The 20,774-nt window shown below is 38.4% G+C and overlaps 1 protein-coding gene across 2 annotated transcripts; it reads right to left on the minus strand.

The window, feature by feature from the left end:
- Positions 1-2,454: 2,454 nt before the first annotated feature.
- Positions 2,455-15,650, minus strand: LOC140928034 (uncharacterized). Of its 2 annotated transcripts, XM_073377753.1 has the most exons (6): positions 15,445-15,650; positions 12,212-12,636; positions 11,325-12,181; positions 6,449-6,633; positions 5,506-5,569; positions 2,455-5,233 (listed from the first exon to the last, which is right to left on the minus strand). In XM_073377753.1, the coding sequence occupies exons 1-6, from the start codon at positions 15,509-15,511 to the stop codon at positions 5,218-5,220; spliced, it is 1,614 nt and encodes a 537-aa protein (XP_073233854.1). In that variant the 5' UTR covers positions 15,512-15,650; the 3' UTR covers positions 2,455-5,217. The 2 variants fall into 2 exon arrangements, with proteins under 2 accessions (XP_073233854.1, XP_073233853.1); XM_073377752.1 differs by having other exon boundaries at positions 11,325-12,636.
- Positions 15,651-20,774: the final 5,124 nt, after the last annotated feature.

The raw sequence follows: 20,774 nt of genomic DNA on the forward strand, positions 1-20,774 counted from the left end.
GGGCCTTTCGAGAAAAGGGCCCCAGGGCACTTAAAATAAAAACGTCTGTTCTCGATGGGGTAAAGGTTCAAAGAATGAGAAAGCGTTTACAGATCTCGTCGGCTGGTCGATGCGACGAAGACCACCTAATCATTCTAGGGCTGGGAATTATGTGTTTGCGTAGGTGGCAGATCCGAATCTTTGCCCGATAGATTCTTTTGACGGTGCGGACATGAGGCGGTGGGAACACTTGAAGTTTTGCTGGCTCGAACTTTCTTGGAAGTCTGCTTTCCTCATCTGCAGTTGTCCTTTTGGCTTCACAGCTGTTGGCGCCCTTCAAGATGGTTAAGCGCTTCCTCCTATGTGTCATGGTCAATACCGCAGACCTACGACGACTATTTTTATATTGTCCTTGGTGCTTTTGAAGCCTCCTTGGGTGCGATTACCATAAAGAAAACTCTTTGGTAGACGTGGTGTTTTAGCTTGCGACCGGCGTGACCCAGCTGCTCAGCGCAGCTTTGACAGTCTGCTTCACTGATGCTGGGGACTTTCGCTCGGCTAAGGACCTCAGGACCTCTCTATTTTTCAACCTGATGACGACAACAACCTTTAATTTTTACCTAGCGATTTGCAGTTTATTACAAAATAAATTTAATATACTATAAATAGACTGTACAGCTATATAGGCTACCCATACTAACCTTAGAGGGCTAATGAAGATAGGGTAGTCGTAGGTGTATTTATGATAGTAGACAGAACAGGATAAAGGTCCTTATTATCATCATTATAAGGAAATATGGAGCCTTCTGAGTTGGCATGCCGTTTTTATGCATACAAACCCATGCGGCACACGATGACTGAGAGTATGTCGAGTATCAGTGCTGTTCCTCAGTAATCAACTTTTTTTTCTCTGGAGTAATCCTGTATAGTTTCTCATTGGCAAACCTCCTTTAGTTAAAGGTCGACGACTTTGTATGCCTGAAAGTTGTCTTGGAGCTGCCTGGCGTCAAAAAAGGTGTCGGTCTTTTCTGAAAGTACCCTACAAGTTCTCTGATGTGCGAACAATCTCAATATAGCTGGTGAGACGAGTAAGGAGGATTCTGTCAGGATCGATTGTTCCATAGACGAACAACTAATAAATACGCATTTTTCCACCAAATCACGTAATCGATTATTAATCTGTCTTGGCCAATTGATTTTTAGTTTCAGTTTATTTCACCACAAAAAAACAAAGGACAAGAATACAGGAATTTACAGAAGAAATGTGGCGAGGGAAACCATAAAACTTATAGCCGGATATTGAGCTCCCTCAGAGTAAACAAGTATAAGTTTAATTTACATCGCCAGGATCGAGCTTATACTGAGTATTTAAATGACATTGACAAAAAGGTAAATATGTATAAATATAAAGAATAATAGTGTCCCATTATTTAGGTTATAGGTTTGTTGTGAAGAAAAAATAACTAATTACAAGGCTTATGATAAATAATTCTCATAAGAAATGTTCGCGAAGCCAGAATTGAATAAGGAGAGAGAAGTAGAATCTTTGATCTCATTTCCTAAAGAGTTGTAATAAGATGTTCATTGAAAACTCACAGAAAATTTGGTTCTGCAGAAGGAAGGTGAAAATCATTCGCATATTTAGTGTCATAGCTATGGACTTCTTTGTTAAATGAAACGGTAATCTTTAAAAATTACTGGCAGAAAAGAATGGCTAAAGGAAAGCATAAATTTACCCAGTTCTAGTTGTCTAATGTCGGAAATTTTTATAAGCTCTAATTTTTTGAAAATAGGGTTTAAGTGAGCATCGAAAGTTGATTTAGGAATAATTCTGACAACTCGCTTTTGCAAAGAGACAAGACGAGGACGATTGGTTTCGTAGGTAGATCCCCAGACAATAATACAATAATGACAATAAATAGTAAACTAAATAATAAACTAAGCAATAATAAAGAGCTTTTAAAGAGCCTCTAGGAAGAAGAAAATCCTGCTTTATATAAATGATTCCTATTGGTTTAGAGATGTTAGGAGCTACTCGAGAAATGTGAGGTTTCCAAGACAGATGTTCGTCAAGGACTACCCCGAGAAAGACCGTTTCCTTAACCTGTTCGATTCTTTGTTCATTTGTGTATATTATTTTGCACTGGAAAATGACAGCTTTTCTGTCAAGGATTAAATCAAATCTAAAGAGAGCGTGAGTTTAAATCAATAATAGACAACAAGAAAAACAAGGGGCCCAAATAGACCAATTTCGATACTTGGCTCCATATGTTATATAAATTATTAAGCCCCGACCCTCAATGTGATTTCTTTAGTTTTATCCCCCCAACCCTCGAAACCAAGAACGAATTATTGGTCTATTATTTTCATAATTGGAGGGTTACATTAGTGGATTCCAGGAAATTTTTACCTTCTCGGCATCTAAGCCAACCCTCGTTATTAGTTTGCATTTAAATAATTAAAACTCAAGCAGCATACATTAAGATTTCTGAAAATTTATTTGCACACGCTATAAATAAGTATTTAAGTTACTGTCCCTAGTCTAAAAAGTCTACTACAGCGACCACCTCTTTAAAAGAGGAATTCTACTTTTATATCTGAATTCGCTTTCCTATTACGACTCTTCTGGTTTATTATATAAATAAAATCACCATGAATACACACACCTAAGAATCATAACTGAAAATATTTATTGACATTATTTAATACTTAGCAAGACACACGCTACACGTTCCGCATGCCCAAAGACACCCTAAAGTGGGAGTTGGCAACCAAGGGTTTGTTCCTTGTTAAGGGAGCCCTCTTTTACCTTAATGTAAATAATTATCTTTGTATTGATGGGAACCTCAAAGTATTAGTTTGATATTGTACAAAAACAGCACAGAAGTGATTGCAGGCTATCAACGATTACGGATGGTTTAAAAGCTGGAGGAGATGAAGACTGATACATTTAATATTGGGAAAACCTTGGCTTGGCGTATTGTATTATTGTCAGCGTATTGCGTGCTTGACTTGACAAGTTTTGGTTTAATTGAAAGTACACTATTGCATTGTAATGTGAGTTGGCATTGGAAAAAAGAGTCGGAAAAGCGGCAGACCGATATCAACTGATAAAGACGACAACAGAGGAGAACATTGCCAACGGTCCTATTTTAGTTAGTTTTTAACAAGTATCTATTCCTGGCCCGGGTTCCTGAAAAGCCGATTAATCTATCCTACGATTAACAGTTAATCCACGATTAAATTTTTTATTCCCCGGATAACTAATTGTGGGTTAAAAAGTTGTTCCTGACAGCGAAATTATCCCAGATTAGTACTAAAAAATCTGGTTTAACGAGTTTTTCGACCGCCTGCTTGGCTGCTTCTAAAAAAGATATGGCGCGAAAATTGGAGCGAAAAATAGGGAACATCGCACGGTTTCTTGTCGTCTGCCTTTGGAGATCGTCTTTTAGGATTCCTACTAGATATACTTGGTCATACCTATATCTGCTGGGAAATTCTTCGACTGTTAGTTGGTCGAGACCAATTTCTCGATGTTGGAACTTTCTTTCGCGTTTTTGTGAAACAGTAAGTCAGCCATTTTTTTTGTTTTGACAAACTTTTTCTCCTGATTAGTGAGTTAATCGCACTCGCTAGATGGGTTAAATTTACCACGTAGTTTACTCCTAGATTATTCTTAATCGTGCTTTCAGGAACAGAATCTAATCGTGGGATGAAATTTATTCCGCGATTAGCCATATTTAATCTTGGATTAGCGATAAGTGGCTTTCCAGGAACCGGAACCTGTACTTTATATCTTCTAGCTTATTTTTTTATTTCCGTCGGATGTTAGAAGGCATATTAAAATCAGAAAAGAAAGAAAGGAATTAAACGGCTGTGCAGGAATCAAACAAGTACTTAGAGAATTCGCCCCATGTAAGGGAATTCGGATTCCAGAATCCTGAAATTTTTGCTCGTGGGATCCGGAATCCCGGACTTTGAAATTTTGGAATACAGCTCAAGGAATCCGGAATCCGACTAACGATTGGAATCCGGAATCCAATTTCCGTTGACAGAGAATCGCGAATCCAGTTCCTGAAAATCAGAATCCAAGACTGTCTTGAATTTCCTTACATGGGGCGAGAGAATGCTTCATTTTAGGTTTGATACTTCGCTAAACGGATACACGTAAGGGAGTGTACAGACAGCTACTTACTTACATCCATTGATTTAGTCAGAAGTGCCCTTCTCTGCATCAACGGCTCATGGAGGTAACTATTCAATTTTTGATACCTCTGGTTCAAACAAAAAGGTGATAGTTTAAACATGCAATTTCAGTCGTTCCTTGTAATACAATTTTAAGCTAAATGTCTTGTTGGATAAATTGTTATTGTTATCGTTTATTCAGGTGTAAACTTGCGACGATTATTGTTCCATAAAAGTAACTTTGATCTAAGCATCGAAGAAAAGATGATGTATTCGAATGAAGCAGAATTCAAAGACATCCTCTATACTGAAATAGATTATACTGATAAATAATCAGAAATCGCAAGTGTAAACCAAACTTACACTCAGCGGATAAGAGTTGGACAGTAGAGAGAAAAAAGAAAAACCTTCCAAAGAACTTTAACTAAAAGAAACGTTTTCGTTATCAACAATTTAGAAACTGTCAGTTCAGAAAACCTGTTAAGTAGTTTGACATAGTGAGTCCGCACTCCATGAGTCCCTAGCTTGGAAATACAGCATTTTCTTCGAAAACAGCGTTCTGTACGGACCTTACTACTCCACGACTCCATCGCTTACAATCAAGTGGAAACTGGGATGTAGAAGTCGGAAGCAGAAGCGGAAGAAGCAAACCAATCACAAAGCGTGGAAATGAGCTTTGTGATTGGTTTCTTATGTCAACAGAGAAAAGAAAACAACTTTGTCCTCTAACTTGTGCAGAGGGTAGTCGTAGGTGTATTTATGATAGTAGACAGGACAGGATAATGGTCCTTATTATCATCATTATAAGGAAATATGGAGCCTTCTGAGTTGGCATGCCCTTTTCATGCATACAAACCCATGTGGCACACGATGACCGAGAGTATCAGTGCTGTTTTCTGCTCTTTTCTACTTTCATCACACTCAAGATGATTAGAAATCATGGCGATTTTACAAAACTAGTTTCGAACAGCGTGAGTTGCTTTTCCTTGTGATAGCTCAACAGTTGCAGACAGGACGGTGAATTCTGAACCTTTGTTTTCTCCTTCGGTTATTTTAACATACTGTGATCCTGTTGATGAAAGAGACACGTGCTTTAGTTTTATGAAAGCAATGAGTACGTTGAGCACAGAACGAATAAGGTTATTTTTTAATAAGACCACTGGAAAACGATACGCATGCTGTCATTCCTTGTCTTGGCTTATAACTAGAATATCTTAGTACATGTGTACCAGTTTTCATTGTTATCAAGAGCAATATGTCATTTTCGTTCTCTGATATTTTTCAATATTTTTCGAAGTAGAAAACATTATTGTAACTTGCTCATTGCATAATCTCACTTACCTGAACATCCATACCAACGTTATCACAGCGAGGACGGCGAAACTTGGAGAATGAAGGGAACAGGCTGTCGATTAAATGGTAAAATTGAAACTATGAACACAACTGGAAAAAATGTATCTTTTTGTGGATTGAATTTAGGAGTTAGCCAGCGAGCAAGTTCTCCATTTGGAGATATATCGTGAGTCAACAATCAAACAGCACGCAAAAGGAGACATGAGCGTCAGGGGGTAGGAAGGAAAATCTTTACCGCTCCCTCGCGTGTTCTCTTACGGATCGCTTCACCCATCACCACTACTTGAAATGAAACGATTATTCGCAGGCTAAGATCGGGTAGGTAAGGCTGTTATTTAGCAACGTCGGTGATGATGAGCATACTCCAAATTAAAAGGGCTGGTTACCATTCGCAAACGTATAGAAAAAGAGAAGAGGCACCACAGAATAAAACGAAGAAAAGTTTTTAACGTGGAACTCTCCCGCCGTTGAACTGCCAAACCAAATCTTTTAAAATGATTAATCCGCGCAACTTAACCGCGTTGAAAGTGTAACTTCTCAGTGGTTTAAAAGCACGCATTATGGTGTGCTCACACATTTATTTGTTTATATTTGTGGTTGTTTCAAGGGTCATTATAAGAGTCTTTTAGTTAAACGTAAGTACGGTTTGTTCTTTAGCGTAGCTTTCGCAAATACAGGAGCCTGAAATTATAGTAAAAGTTCTTCTCTTCCTTTAACCTTAAATTTTATAATATTTTTAGCCTTGATTCAGTTGCTTAAAAAGGTTATCACCCTATTGCTAAAAGAAAGAAAAGTCCACGCCCCACTACAAAATAAACTCATGCACTTCTTCATAAATGTATCCGTTTGGGGTAGCCAAAGTTATTCTAAAGCCATAGTCAAAAAACAGCAGCAAATGGTGTCAAATACATGCTTTGTGTAAGACGGTCACCTTTGTTACATTGACAAGTGCCTTTCTCTTCACCAGGGCAGTGCCCATCCTCTTCTTTTTCTTCGGGTGAAAATCCTTGACATTCGCTAGACGGACTGCAGTTCTGTATGAGTTTAATAGGGCCTCCAGGCCCGTCGCAGCATACGTTTTGGCATTGCCCATCTACGGGCTCGTATACCACAGTTCTACCTTAAAGAAACAAACAAGCATACAAACATGATTATAAGTGTCTGCTGTATTACGCTTGAGGCTACTCCGCTACAGAAAAACACTGATGTAGGTGCTCCCTTGAAAGGCATCATAATCTCGTTTTATGGGAGGGGCCAAGAGTTAATAATGATTCTGAAAAACAAATTAACTGGTATTGGCGATAAAGACTGTGATTCAGTGAACAGTAACACATAACTTCTTTCATTTCTTGGTTTAATACCCTAAATGCTAGGAAAAGATACCGCAATATCATAAGGGGTTGACAAGCCTGACTCACGCCTTCCACTCACGTGTTTATAGCTTTTAATTCTCAGAGTTTAGCTTTTACGGGTATATCCTTCAGAGACCTTCCTCGTTTGTACGATATAATTGGAGGTTCTTCGTAGATCTGTCTAAGAATTGTTTGGTTCGCTATCAGTTGGCAGTGTTTCATAAGAATGTTTTTAAGACTAGGAACTGATGGTTGATATTGGGTGACAAAGGGCAAAATGGTTTTTCCTCTTGAAAGTTTTTGTTGGAGTGCCTCTTTCCTGTTTTAAAAGTGTATTTTAGAGTGAGTTAGAGTTATTAAATTCTGTGGATATCCCTTCTCTCTAAGGTGCTTTTGAAATTTTTCTAGTCATTTTTGAAAGTTTTCTTTTGAGGCATTTGTTCTTGTAGCCGCAGGGCTTCGCCTTTTATAAAGCCTTTCTTAACCCCTCCCTAATGGGTGGCAAGATGAGAAATATGTATATTGAAATGTTTCAGTTGGCTTAAAATGTGTTCTTACGTCGAGAATTGACGTACTGTTAAACCTTTTCCCTTTGTACACAATTGTATCCAGAAATGTGACTTCCTTCTCAGAGATTTCTGCTGTGAATTTAACAGTAGCGTGATGATTATTTGCTTGTTCAATTAAGTGTGTTATTTGTTCTTTTCCGGTCCGGGGGGGGGGGGGCACTTCGAGAAAAATGGGGTGGGGGTGTGCGGCACGATTCCTGAAACCCTTAAACTATTTCAGACCAAAATCTGTGATTTTCCCTACCATATTTCAGACCTAATCAAAAATTTGATACCCTATTTCAGACCTGCCTTATAATCAGTTTCCCGAGGTCAGACCAATTTTAAGGGAAATGTTTATACACTTTTACTAAGTAGGATACAAAACTGTACTGTTACGGCACGTACACGGTTAGCGTAAAGATTAAAAGGGAAATGGTCTTATCGCCTAATGACGAAGAAGTAGCTTCTTCTAAAAAACCATACCCAAGTCAAGACTAGAGTGCACAAACCATGTCCTATTTCAGACCAAAATGGTCAAAATTGATACCCTGTTTCAGACCAAAACGGCTAAAAAACCATACCATCAGGAGCCGCACATACCCACATAGCCTATACAAGGGAGTACCTGCCCCGGGCGAAGACGTCTTCTTTATATATTTTCCAACATATTGTCATTATTGCACTTTAGTTTATTGTTTCTTTGAATATACTCCACAAATCTCAAATTAGCTTTTTACCGAATAACCGAACAGCAGACCAAGTCTTCACTCTCTCTTGATAGATAAGTACGTTCATAATCACAACGAAAAGATCTATGCTTGTTTTGTAGATTTCCAAAAAGCTTTTGATTCGGTCTGGCATGACGGTCTCTTGAATAAGCTGCTGCAAATTGATCTTGGTAGTTCTTTTTATAACTTAACTAAAAGCTTAAGTCACAACTGTTCCTGCTCAATTAAAATTGCCCAAAAACAAACGCGATCATTCCGTTATGCGAGAGGTGGCGGCAAGGCTGTATCTTACGACCAGTGTTTTTTAATCTTTATATTAACGACCTACCTTTCGCATTTGAAAATACATTATCTGATTGTTTTGTTATGCCAAACGGTTCAAAACTAAATTCTCTGTTATATGCAGACGATTTAATCATTTTATCACGATCGAAAACAGGACTACAAAATTGCCTCGATAAACTATCTTCTTTCTGTACTTCATGGATGATGAAAATCAATCCAAAGAAAACAGAAATTATGATTTTTCAGAAACGTGCGAGAAAAAATGCTGATTTTCACTTTCTCATAGATAGTCAAATAATTGATGTTGTACAAGAATACACTTACTTAGGAACTCGAATGTCCTCATCGGGAAATTTTTCAGTGTCACGTGAACATCTCATGGAGAAACCTCTTCATGCCCTCTTCAGCTTGAGACGACACACGAATCTTAGCAAACTAAAAGCAGCTCTCGCCTGTAACATATTTGATACTATGATGCCCCCTACTCTAACATATAACAGTGGAATTTGGGGTGTGTATGCCAAACCAGATTTTAAGACCTGGGATGGCTCACAAATCGAGAAGGAACACCTTCAATTTTGTAAACGATACTTGGAGGTAAACAACAAAGCTTCTAATGTAGCTTGTAGAGCAGAGCTTGGTCGTTTTCCTTTAAATACCACTATCAATCAAAAAATTCTCAAATACATTTTGTATATACATTCTAAAGATGAGGAATCCTCGTCAAACAAGCTTTTTTAATGTCATTCGACTTACACTGTAATGGCAAAAATGGCTTCTACTCTCATTTAATGAACATGTCAGAATACTTTTAAGCTTCCTGCCTTTAAACCTGATTTATTGGATATAGCTATGGCAAAAAGCTAGGTAAGGTCAATGAAACAGAAATATATCTCATATTAGCAAAACAACCTTCAACATTCTCAAAAACTTGAATTTTATAGATTTTTTAAACCGATCATACCTTTTCTAGTTACTTAGACTTAACAAGAGGAACAGCTGGCAGGAAGGGCTTAAGTAAAACTACGAATAAGCAATCACAAACTTATGATAGAAATAGGCAGATACAATCAAACTACGAAGGATAATAGGCATTGCCCTTTTCGTGGATGCAATGTTATAGAAGACGAAGTTCACTTTTTTTTTCAATGTCCTACATACTCTATGATTAGGAATAAATTTTACTATAAAGTCAAGACTGATTCCAAATATTACCCAGTTACAGTTACCTAAAAACGGTTTGATCAATGAACTGATGAACTCTTCTAATTACTTTACCAATATACAATTCATAAAATATATTTCAGCTTGTTTTGATGTTCGTGACAGATTATTATCAAAGTAACGTAATTGCCCTGTGTTGTAATTTTGATTCCTAAAAATAGCTTTTGCAATACTACTTGTGCTTGTATGGTCATGCAAATAAAGCTCGTTATTGTTGTTGTTGTTTAATAGCTCTGTTTCTACTGTCGTTGTGAAGATATTTGCGAAAGCAACATCGACATTTGTTCCCATCGTTGTCCCATGTGTTTGAAGATAATTTTTTGCCATTCAGGGCCTGTTTACATGGAGGTGGGGGACCCCAGGTAGGTGAGGTAACCCGCTTAGGTGGGCTAACCCGCCTGTCCATATAATCTCTAATTTTACTTGGATCATGTTTACATGATAGGTGGGGTGACCCGCCAAGGCGGGTAGCCCGGTCTACCAGACCGGGTAACCCTCTCAGCCGGGGTCAAATTTTGCCATGTAAACGTTTCAAGGTGGGGTAACCCGCCTAGCCGGGGTCGGATTTGGAATGTCTAATTTCTGCCAGTTGTAATTTAACCTCTTCAAGATAACTCTCAAGAGCAACTGAGGGTTGAAATTGTGGCATCCAGTTTGATTTTACGTGGCAAGGATGTGCCGGGTTTGTTTTGCTATCCTTGAAAGATATATTTGGGCGCATTCTTCTTGTAAACTGCACAAAATCTTGAAGAAGTCGACGCCTGATATGTTGTTCTTTTGTTAATGGTGTGGGTATAAATTGCAACCCTTTATATTAGTGAGTAAAGTTATTTCATGGTCTGTTATGTTTTGGCTGGAGATATTTTTTATGTGCCCCCTGTTTCTTTCTAACTGTGCCCTTTTACAAGCTTGTGTTTTTGAGGTTTCGTGTGCTTTACGCTTTTTACTGGCTGATTTTGATAGTTTGTTGGTTTCTTGTACACCCTAATGTTATGTAAGTTGAACTCAGTAAGTGGACAGGTATTCTTTTCAGATGTTTTCTGCTACCTCTTTTACATTTTGCTCATAAGTGTTCTTATTGTCCTTTGATTTCTTGTTTACAGTTCCTTGGTTCAGTATCGCTCTCTTTTGCCGCTTAAGCTTTTTTGCATTCAGCGATTCTCCCTTCATGGTACCTGATTAGGGCGTTAACCACCTCTTGCTCTTTCGTCTTTCTTATTTTTTTAACCCTCACCTAGCGGCTCCAGCTAAAATAAGTCTGAGTCGGGCTCAAAACATGGCGAACATAAACGCTATTGTTTTATTTTAAAGAAAAAACTAATCACCGAGCAATTTACGTTCTTTCTCATCACTGATGAGTGATGCAACTTCTCATAAGTGGTATTCAGCTGATTCATAAGGGATTTCAAAATTTGTATCACCCCAATACTCAATACTCTCCCTCGCAGCCGTTTTTTGTGTCGTCACGCAACACTCCTCCCGTCTTGTTCCTAGGAGCGTTGCGTGACGACACTAACAAAAAAGGCTGCAAGGGAGACTAAATACTCAAGGATAAAACTTAAAAGCCAGATCGAATATGGATAAAAATATTCTTAAAGTGAGAAACATAAAGGAATCTTTCGAAAATTACACATGTCTTGGGAACCATGATAAACAAGTCAAACAACCTACCTGATGTGGATGGTACAGAACTAGATGGCGGTGCATTCACAGTACTGCTGGGCACGTAACAACGACAAACCACAGTGGTTAATATGTTAGTGGAGGTACTGGGTGACACGCTTGCTGATGTACGGACAGATGTAGATGCTGAGACCCTGGTTGAAGTACTGGGTGACATGCTGACTGATGTATTTGTCGACGGACTAGCCGAGGTACCAACTGATGTACTTGGCGAGGCACTGGTTGAGACTCTAGTTGAGGTACTGGGTGACATGCTGACTGATGTAGCCGAGGTACTGACTGATGTACTAGGTGAGACACTGTTTGGCGGAACAGTGGGTGACGAATAGGCACTGGTGGAGACACTAGGTGAGTCACTGGGTGAGACACTGGCTGACGTACTGGCACTGATTGAGACACTGGCTGACGTACTGGCACTGGTTGAGACACTAGGTGACATACTAACAGATGCACTGACTGAGACGCTGGTTGAGACACTGGCTGACGTACTGGCACTGGTTGAGACACTAGGTGACGTACTAACAGATGCACTGACTGAGACACTAGTTGAGACACTGGCTGACGTACTGGCACTGGTTGAGACACTAGGTGAGTCACTGGGTGAGACACTGGCTGACGTGCTGGCACTGGTTGAGACACTGGCTGACGTACTGGCACTGGTTGAGACACTAGGTGACGTACTAACAGATGCACTGACTGAGACGCTGGTTGAGACACTGGCTGACGTACTGGCACTGGTTGAGACACTAGGTGACGTACTAACAGATGCACTGACTGAGACACTAGTTGAGACACTGGCTGACGTACTGGCACTGGTTGAGACACTAGGTGAGTCACTGGGTGAGACACTGGCTGACGTGCTGGCACTGGTTGAGACACTGGCTGACGTACTGGCACTGGTTGAGACACTAGGTGACGTACTAACAGACGCACTGACTGAGACGCTGGTTGATGTACTGGCTGAAACAATTGTTGAGACACTGGTGGAGACACTGGGTGAAACACTGACTGACGCACTGGTACTGGGTGACATACTGGTACTGACTAAGGGACCTACTGAGACACTAGTTGATGTACTGGGTAACACACTGGTTGAGATACTAGTTGACGTACTTGGTGACACACTGGTTGACGTACCAACTGAAGGACTTGCTAAAACACTAGTTGATGTACTGGGTGACACTCTGACAGATGTACTTGGACTCATTAAAATACTGGGTGACTTGCTAACAGAGGGACTGGGGAAAATAGTCATTGTTGAGCACACACACACCGTTTCCACAGCATTGGTCGTACCTAAAAAAGTAAACAGTTCTTAGTGAGTTTTATGGCATTTGGATACATCTTTACTGGGACACAGTGTTCACGTCCACGACCTTTACGGGAAGAAAATAAGATCATGAGATGCACAGCACGACTGGACAATAAGGTACTTCTGTACTGAACAGTAGTCCATTTTACAGTTGTGGGCTTGGTGTCCTAGCCTTAGAGTAAAGGTGAGGCTGAGGTTAACCTTGTTTTGATACAAACCTTCTTCCTTTTCTAATGCAAATTTTGCATTAGAAATACCAGTTAGTGTAACAACAACATGAAATACTATATCTAGTTAGCGTAACAACAACATGATGTACATAATAAACCAAGAAAGGTTGTATCAAAACAAGATCAACTCCAGCCTTGTTTCCAACTGTAACTGTAAAATGGGCTATTAAAACTTACTTCAGCTGGTATAAATGACCTTATTCGGTAAAGTGAGAGTGGAAAAATCGATAACGAAAAAAGGAAAGTTAATTCAGTATTATAACAGCTGCCTAAGGTTGTAACTTGACTTATGTACTTGAGCATCAACTATGTGTAGTATAGAACACAAAGGTTTCATAAAATTTAAATTGATAAAGAGGGTAGCGCAATTTCGTTTTCTGGCATCTTTCAACCTTTTGTGACCTTCATTACAAGTTCACAAAATAGATCGTAGCATAATTTATTTTTTTGATACAAGAAGACCGAGTAAACTGTGTTGTTTCTGTAAGCAACTTGGCAGAAAATGGCTTAGGGCGATAGATTGAACTCGGTCGCCGCTGACTCAAGTTCTTGTGTTGGCAACTGACTGGATTTGTTTCTCCAATTGTTCAGACACGCTTGTAAACAGCCAACTGGTATACCACCTGCAAATAGAGGTTTATTTTGCTATGATTACAATACTTTGAAAATAATTTTTATTTAAATAAATGTAATACTGAGGGAGGTTTTAAGAGTAAATAGTGATTTATAATGAAAAATATGTAAATCGGTGGTATAGACGAATACACTTTTATATATAGTATATTCATATGGGATGTTTTGATACAAAGTTGGTGTCTAGAAACTATAAGTCATGAAATATACAGTACATACACTGTAACACTCAAATAGAATTCTAACTTAGATTACATATTAAGTACTATTTCCAAAATTCGTAAAGATTTCTATCAGAAAACTTAATTTAAGAATTTGTCTTTATTAAAAATCATTTTGATAAGTACGTTCTAACTCTTTGCTTGGAGGGAAGCAAAGGGATAATGTAACAGTTCCTCAAGCACGTACACACAGTGGGAGAGAAGGAAGCCACTGGGAGTGGAAGTCTTTCCAATTCACTTCCTTAGCCCTTGTCCTCTATTTGATCTCTCCCATAACTCATCATAGAAATACTAGACCCCACTTAGTGCTACAGCTCCTCGGTAGTGTCTTCTTCTCCAAAATAGCAGTGCAAAAAGAAGGTACCTCATTGTACTAATAAATTTTAAACTAAAAACTTGCATTTACATAAAAAACAACAACTCACTTTTCACTCATGAGTACTAGGGTCGAGTTGTTCAAACTTTGGATAGCGCTATATCCACCGGATCACTAGGAAACTGTCTCAAAAAGTATTGAAAATTGTATGCGATGGAAAAAGTCTGGTTGTTTTAAAAAGGTTGCTGTTAAAATTTGAATATCATTGTATGAGCTCTATGAGGGAACTATCTATGCACGATCAATGGAATTCAGGCTCGATGCGCGTTTATCGGCTGCTCGTGCAAGATTATCATGCAAGCACGATGCACGCACGATGGCAAAATTTAACCTGAGGTCCATTTAGGCATGAATCTTTTTATTGCATTTAACCTGAGGTTTTCTTTGCATGAATCTTTTTACAGACATTTTCCCTTGCAGGAATTTTTTCGGTTTTTCAGCCACCAACCAGAACTTTTCTCTCCTTCACCCCACCACTGCTTTCGTTTTTGGCTGTAACAGTCTCAGTGATAAAGTCGAGCTGTTTTATGCTTTGCGAAGTGCATCGAAGGATCAGAGATTCGTTTTCTTTAGAAACCTAGAAAACTGAGATAAATATTTGTCTCTCAGTATGTTGCTATGGCAACTTTGTCCTTGGTACATGTAGGCAATGATGAAGGAAAATAAAATGGTGTCATCAGCAACTTGAAGAACTATCATTAAGGCAAGAGAAACCTTTCATGTCCGGTATTTTCACGCCAGGAAAGACTGAAAATGCGCGAGAATAAAGGAAATAGAATTACACAATCTCGTTTTAACATTTAGGATTGTGAGGAAATCCAGCATCACTTGTATTAATTCGCTGATTTTTTACTTTTTGGATTATCCCTACAACTTATTTCTTAATAGCTATGCCAAGGCTACGAAATTGTATTGATTTATTATTAAAAATGTGCGTTTCCTGCTATTTCAGAAGCCATTAAATATCATTGTCTGAAATGCTCAGCACGCGCGTAATATCACTATAATACACTAAACCATTGAGGTAAGTACCATGCCTAAAATGCTGAATGGTGTATTGAAAGCAAGTAATAAGCTGACCATCGTTCCTTTAATTGCCTGATCTGTTTAATTCATTCAGTTTTTCTCTCAGTTGGGTGAGACATGGACGCTTCATGCCCTAACGAAATTTGTCTTTTCTTAAGTTTTAAGTCCAATTTGCAGCGTGCAGCTAGGTTCTCTTGCTGTGGCAGCTGATTGGACAGATCACAAAAACTCTCTTTACCATAGCTTTAAGAAAATGTTTTGAAAAGAAGGAAAATCAAAAAGGCAAACGACCAAAATTACACCTACCATATATGATAATTGCTTGTACAAGCTGTATTAGGATCAATACCGCCAACAAATGAATCCTTGCCATTGTTCAAACACTGATACTGTGGTCTTTCGCAAATACTAGAAATCTTGCGGATTATCCTCTCCACTTAGATAATAAAGAACTTTTTACGTAACTCAAGGCAGCGCAGGAAACATCTGTTATGAATCGTCGTCACTTTTGGTTACGAAGCGAGAAGAAATACATGGTTCATTGGATTTTCGAAAGTAAACCAGTTGGTCACAACGTGACTCAGTTAATTGTCATGGTAACCGTTTGTCAAATACCGCATGATGGAAATGCCCTTAAGCTAAAAGATTCTCAACTAAAAATTCTGATTTCGAATCTGTTCATTGACGCACCCAGGCTAGGTTAGTTGATTGAACGCATGTATATAGAATAGGTGCCCGGTTGCACACACCATGATAAAAGCCATTTCTCATAGTAAAAAAGGCCGCGGTAAACTTAACGTGGGTTTAGTTTACAGTGGTGACATGTGATTACACATGAATTAATCACCAAGGTGAATTGGCCGCTTGTGCGGCTTCATTTGCGCTATTGTGACCCTATTTTGGTAATAATCGCGGGCGATCATTGAGGATGTCATATTCTGTCGAAAATTTACGTATAATATAGTACGTACAGTTTCATCTGCTATGTTAGTCCTCATACCTTTACGAAGGTATGTACCATTTTTTTTAAATCTACAGATTCCATTTTAAGCTCAGCCCATTTGGAATATCTGTCAGGAATAGTTCATATTTTTGGTAAGTATCGTCTCCAAACTTTCTAAAGAATTCTATAAAAAACTTAATTTAGAAATTTGGCTGTAGTCATTTTGATAAGTACGCTATAACCCTTTGCTTGCAGAGAAGCAAAGGGATAATGTAACAGTTTCTCAAGCACGCACACAGGTTTGGAGAGAAGGAAGCCACTGACAGTGGAAGGCGTTCCAATGCACTTCCTTAGCCCTTGTCCTCTGTTTGATCTCTCCCATAACTCATCATAGAAATACTAGACCCCACTTAATGCTACAGCCCCTCGGTAGTGTCCTCTTCTTCAAAATGGCAGTCCAAAAAGAAGGTACCTCATTGTTTTAAAAAAAAGGGTGATTAAAATGTTCTTTTTGAAAATTAATCTATTTCTCTGATATGGCTCACTATACATGCATTTCATTGCTAACTACCATTTGTTGAATTGAATGGAATGTTTTTTCTTTGGTAACAAGCCTAAAACCAAAAACTTGCATTTACATAAAAAAACAACAACTTAGTTTTCACGCGTGAGTTCTTGGGTCGAGTTGTTCAAATTTTGGATGGCACTTTCCACCAGATCACTACGTATACGAAGTTGTCTAAAAAAGTATTGAAATTTTATGCGATTGAAAGTCTTGTTGTTCTATTAAAAAAGGTTGCTGTTAAAGTTTAAATATTTAGACCATGAAAATAAAAAGTGAGTTTGTGAGCGTTTTTCTTTAATGCAATTCTATTTCTAAAAGCCTTTGGATATTTAGTCCTTTTCGCCTAGAAGATAAGAGCTAAAAACTCAACCGTATTAAACGCTCGATGAAAGCACGGTCAAGGCTAGATAAAGGCTCTATGAAGGCCGCCTATCTTTACGCGATCAATGGAATTCAGGCTCGATGCACGTTTTGTCGGCTTGTGCACGATTATCTCATTCAAGCACGATGCAGGATGGCAAAGTTTGATCTAATTTGTTACAGGCTGTGATCACCAACATCGCGTGCACTTAACCTGAGGTTTTCTTTGCGGGAATTTGTAACGGACATTTTCCCTTGCATGAAGTGTTTTGGTTTTTCAGCACCCCCCTTCACTTTTCTTTCCTCCCCCCCCCCCCATCACTTCTTTCGACGATAAATATTTGTCTCCCAGTATATTGCTATGGCAACTTTGTCCTTTGTACAATGTAGGCAATGATGTAGTCAATATAATGGTATCATCAGCAACTTAAAGAACTATCATTAAATCTAGATAAACGTTTCATGTCCGGTATTTTTGCCTCTGTAAAGACTGAAAGTGCGTGAGATTTCGAAAATAAGAGAAATAGAATTACAAAATCTCGTTTTAACTGTTTGCATTGTGAGGAAATCCAGCATCACTTGTATTAATTGGCTGATTTTTTTTCTTTTTGGATTCATCACTACAGCTAATTTCTTAATAGCTATACTAAGGCTACGGAATTATCTTGATTTATTATTTAATAAAAAAAAAATGCGTTTTCTGATATTTCCGTCCGAAGTCATTAAATATTCAGTGTCTGAAATGTTCGACACTCGAGTAAATATGAGTATATTAAACAAACCATTGAGGTAAGTACCATGTCTATAATGATGAATTAATTGTGTATTGAAAGCAAATAGTAAGCTGGCCATAGTTCCTTTAATTGCCTGATCTGTTTAATTCATTCAGTCATTCTCTCAGTTGGGTGAGACATGGACGCGTCATGCCCTGACAAAATTTGTCTTTTCTTAAGCTTTAAGTCCGATTTGCAGCGTGCAGCGAGGTTCTCTTGCTGTGGCAGCTGATTGGACGGATCATAAATTTCTCTTTACCATAGCTTTAAGCTAATGTTTCGAAAAGGAGAAAAATCAAAAAGGCAAACGACCAAAATTACACCTACCATATATGATAATTGCTTGTACAAGCTGTATTAGGATCAATACCGCCAACAAATGAATCCTTGCCATTGTTCAAACACTGATACTGTGGCCGTTCGCAAATGCTAGAAATCTTGCGGATTATCCTCTGCACTTAGATAATAAAGAACTTTTTAGGTAACTCAAGGTAGAGGAGAAAATATCCGTTATGAATCGGCTTCACATTTGGTTACGAAGCGATAACAAATGCATGGTTCATTGAATTTTCTAGTTTACGCCAGTTGCCCACGTCACTTAATTGTCATAGTAACCCTTTGTAAAATACTGCATGATGAAATGCCCCTCAGCAAAATGATTCTCAATAGATCGTTTTCAGTCACGTGGTCAGCATCTTTGCAAATTGCTTGGAATAAAAGAAAGTTTTAACATGTTAAAAGAGTTCAATTCCCTCAGTATTTTTTAAGTACGCAAACATGGCCGCCGTGACGTCATGTGAAAACAATCTATTAAAAATTTTGATCTCAAATCTGTTCATTGACACAACCGGGCTAGGTTAATTGATTGAACGCATATATATAGAATAGATGGCTGGTTACACACCATGGTAAAAGGCATTCACCACAGTAAAAAAGGCCGCGGTGAACTTAAATTGGGTTTACCTTACTACATGAAATTTTCGCGTATTTCGCAATACAAAAAAAATTGCGAAATTAAAGTGACGCGAACAATAAGTGTCGCGAACACTACAGGAGGCGAAAATTAAGTGACTCACATTTGTCCATAATCAAGAAATAACGAGTTTATTAGTAATGGTAACAGGACTGAGTGGAGTCCAATTCGGTCTGTAATCATACGAGTGATTAACAAAATCGGACGACTGCGTAGCGGGAGTCCGATTTGTTTAATCACGAGTATGATTACAAACCGAATTGGACGAAACGAAATTCTGTTACCAATTAATCATAACTTAAACAAAATTTGTGATATGATAGGCTATTTTAAAATCAAAACACAAGAAATTCGAAATTTTGTTTTGCTAGCAATAAAAAAAAATTAATTTAAGCGCGCGCGTGATAGCGCGTACTGTCCAATTACTTAGGCATGACGCGTACTGTCCTATCAAACTAGCCAATCAGATTTGAGAATTTTGTTATAGTTATGATACCACTGAAACGTTTCAAAATCACATTTTTACTTTTCTGAGGAATTTTCAGTGTAAACGGATGTTGTCTGGTTAATTGACTCAAATAATTCACGTACAAGCGTGAACTGCTTGAGAGAACGGCTTTGTTGTTACTGTTGACATTATTTAGTCCCGCTGTTGCTTTTTCCTTAATATTGACGGTATTAATTCATTCAGTTTTTCTCTCAGTTGGGTGAGACATGGACGCTTCATGCCCTAACGAAATTTGTCTTTTCTTAAGTTTTAAGTCCAATTTGCAGCGTGTAGCTAGGTTCTCTTGCTGTGGCAGCTGATTGGACAGATCAAAAAAACTCTCTTTACCATAGCTTTAAGAAAATGTTTTGAAAAGGAGAAAAATCAAAAAGGCAAACGACCAAAATTACACCTACCATATATGATAATTGCTTGTACAAGCTGTATTAGGATCAATACCGCCAACAAATGAATCCTTGCCATTGTTCAAACACTGATACTGTGGTCTTTCGCAAATACTAGAAATCTTGCAGATTATCCTCCCCACTTAGATAATAAAGAACTTTTTACGTAACTCAAGGCAGCGCAGGAAACATCTGTTATGAATCGTCGTCACTTTTGGTTACGAAGCGAGAAGAAATACATGGTTCATTGGATTTTCGAAAGTAAACCCGTTGGTCACAACGTGACTCAGTTAATTGTCATGGTAACCGTTTGTCAAATACCGCATGATGGAAATGCCCTTAAGCTAAAAGATTCTCAACTAAAAATTCTGATTTCGAATCTGTTCATTGACGCACCCAGGCTAGGTTAGTTGATTGAACGCATGTATATAGAATAGGTGCCCGGTTGCACACACCATGATAAAAGCCATTTCTCATAGTAAAAAAGGCCGCGGTAAACTTAACGTGGGTTTAGTTTACAGTGGTGACATGTGATTACACATGAATTAATCACCAAGGTGAATTGGCCGCTTGTGCGGCTTCATTTGCGCTATTGTGACCCTATTTTGGTAATAATCGCGGGCGATCATTGAGGATGTCATATTCTGTCGAAAATTTACGTATAATATAGTACGTACAGTTTCATCTGCTATGTTAGTCCTCATACCTTTACGAAGGTATGTACCATTTTTTTTAAATCTACAGATTCCATTTTAAGCTCAGCCCATTTGGAATATCTGTCAGGAATAGTTCATATTTTTGGTAAGTATCGTCTCCAAACTTTCTAAAGAATTCTATAAAAAACTTAATTTAGAAATTTGGCTGTAGTCATTTTGATAAGTACGCTATAACCCTTTGCTTGCAGAGAAGCAAAGGGATAATGTAACAGTTTCTCAAGCACGCACACAGGTTTGGAGAGAAGGAAGCCACTGACAGTGGAAGGCGTTCCAATGCACTTCCTTAGCCCTTGTCCTCTGTTTGATCTCTCCCATAACTCATCATAGAAATACTAGACCCCACTTAATGCTACAGCCCCTCGGTAGTGTCCTCTTCTTCAAAATGGCAGTCCAAAAAGAAGGTACCTCATTGTTT

Source organism: Porites lutea, chromosome 2, assembly GCF_958299795.1.
Source record: "Porites lutea chromosome 2, jaPorLute2.1, whole genome shotgun sequence".
NCBI classification, from domain to species: Eukaryota; Metazoa; Cnidaria; class Anthozoa; order Scleractinia; family Poritidae; genus Porites; species Porites lutea.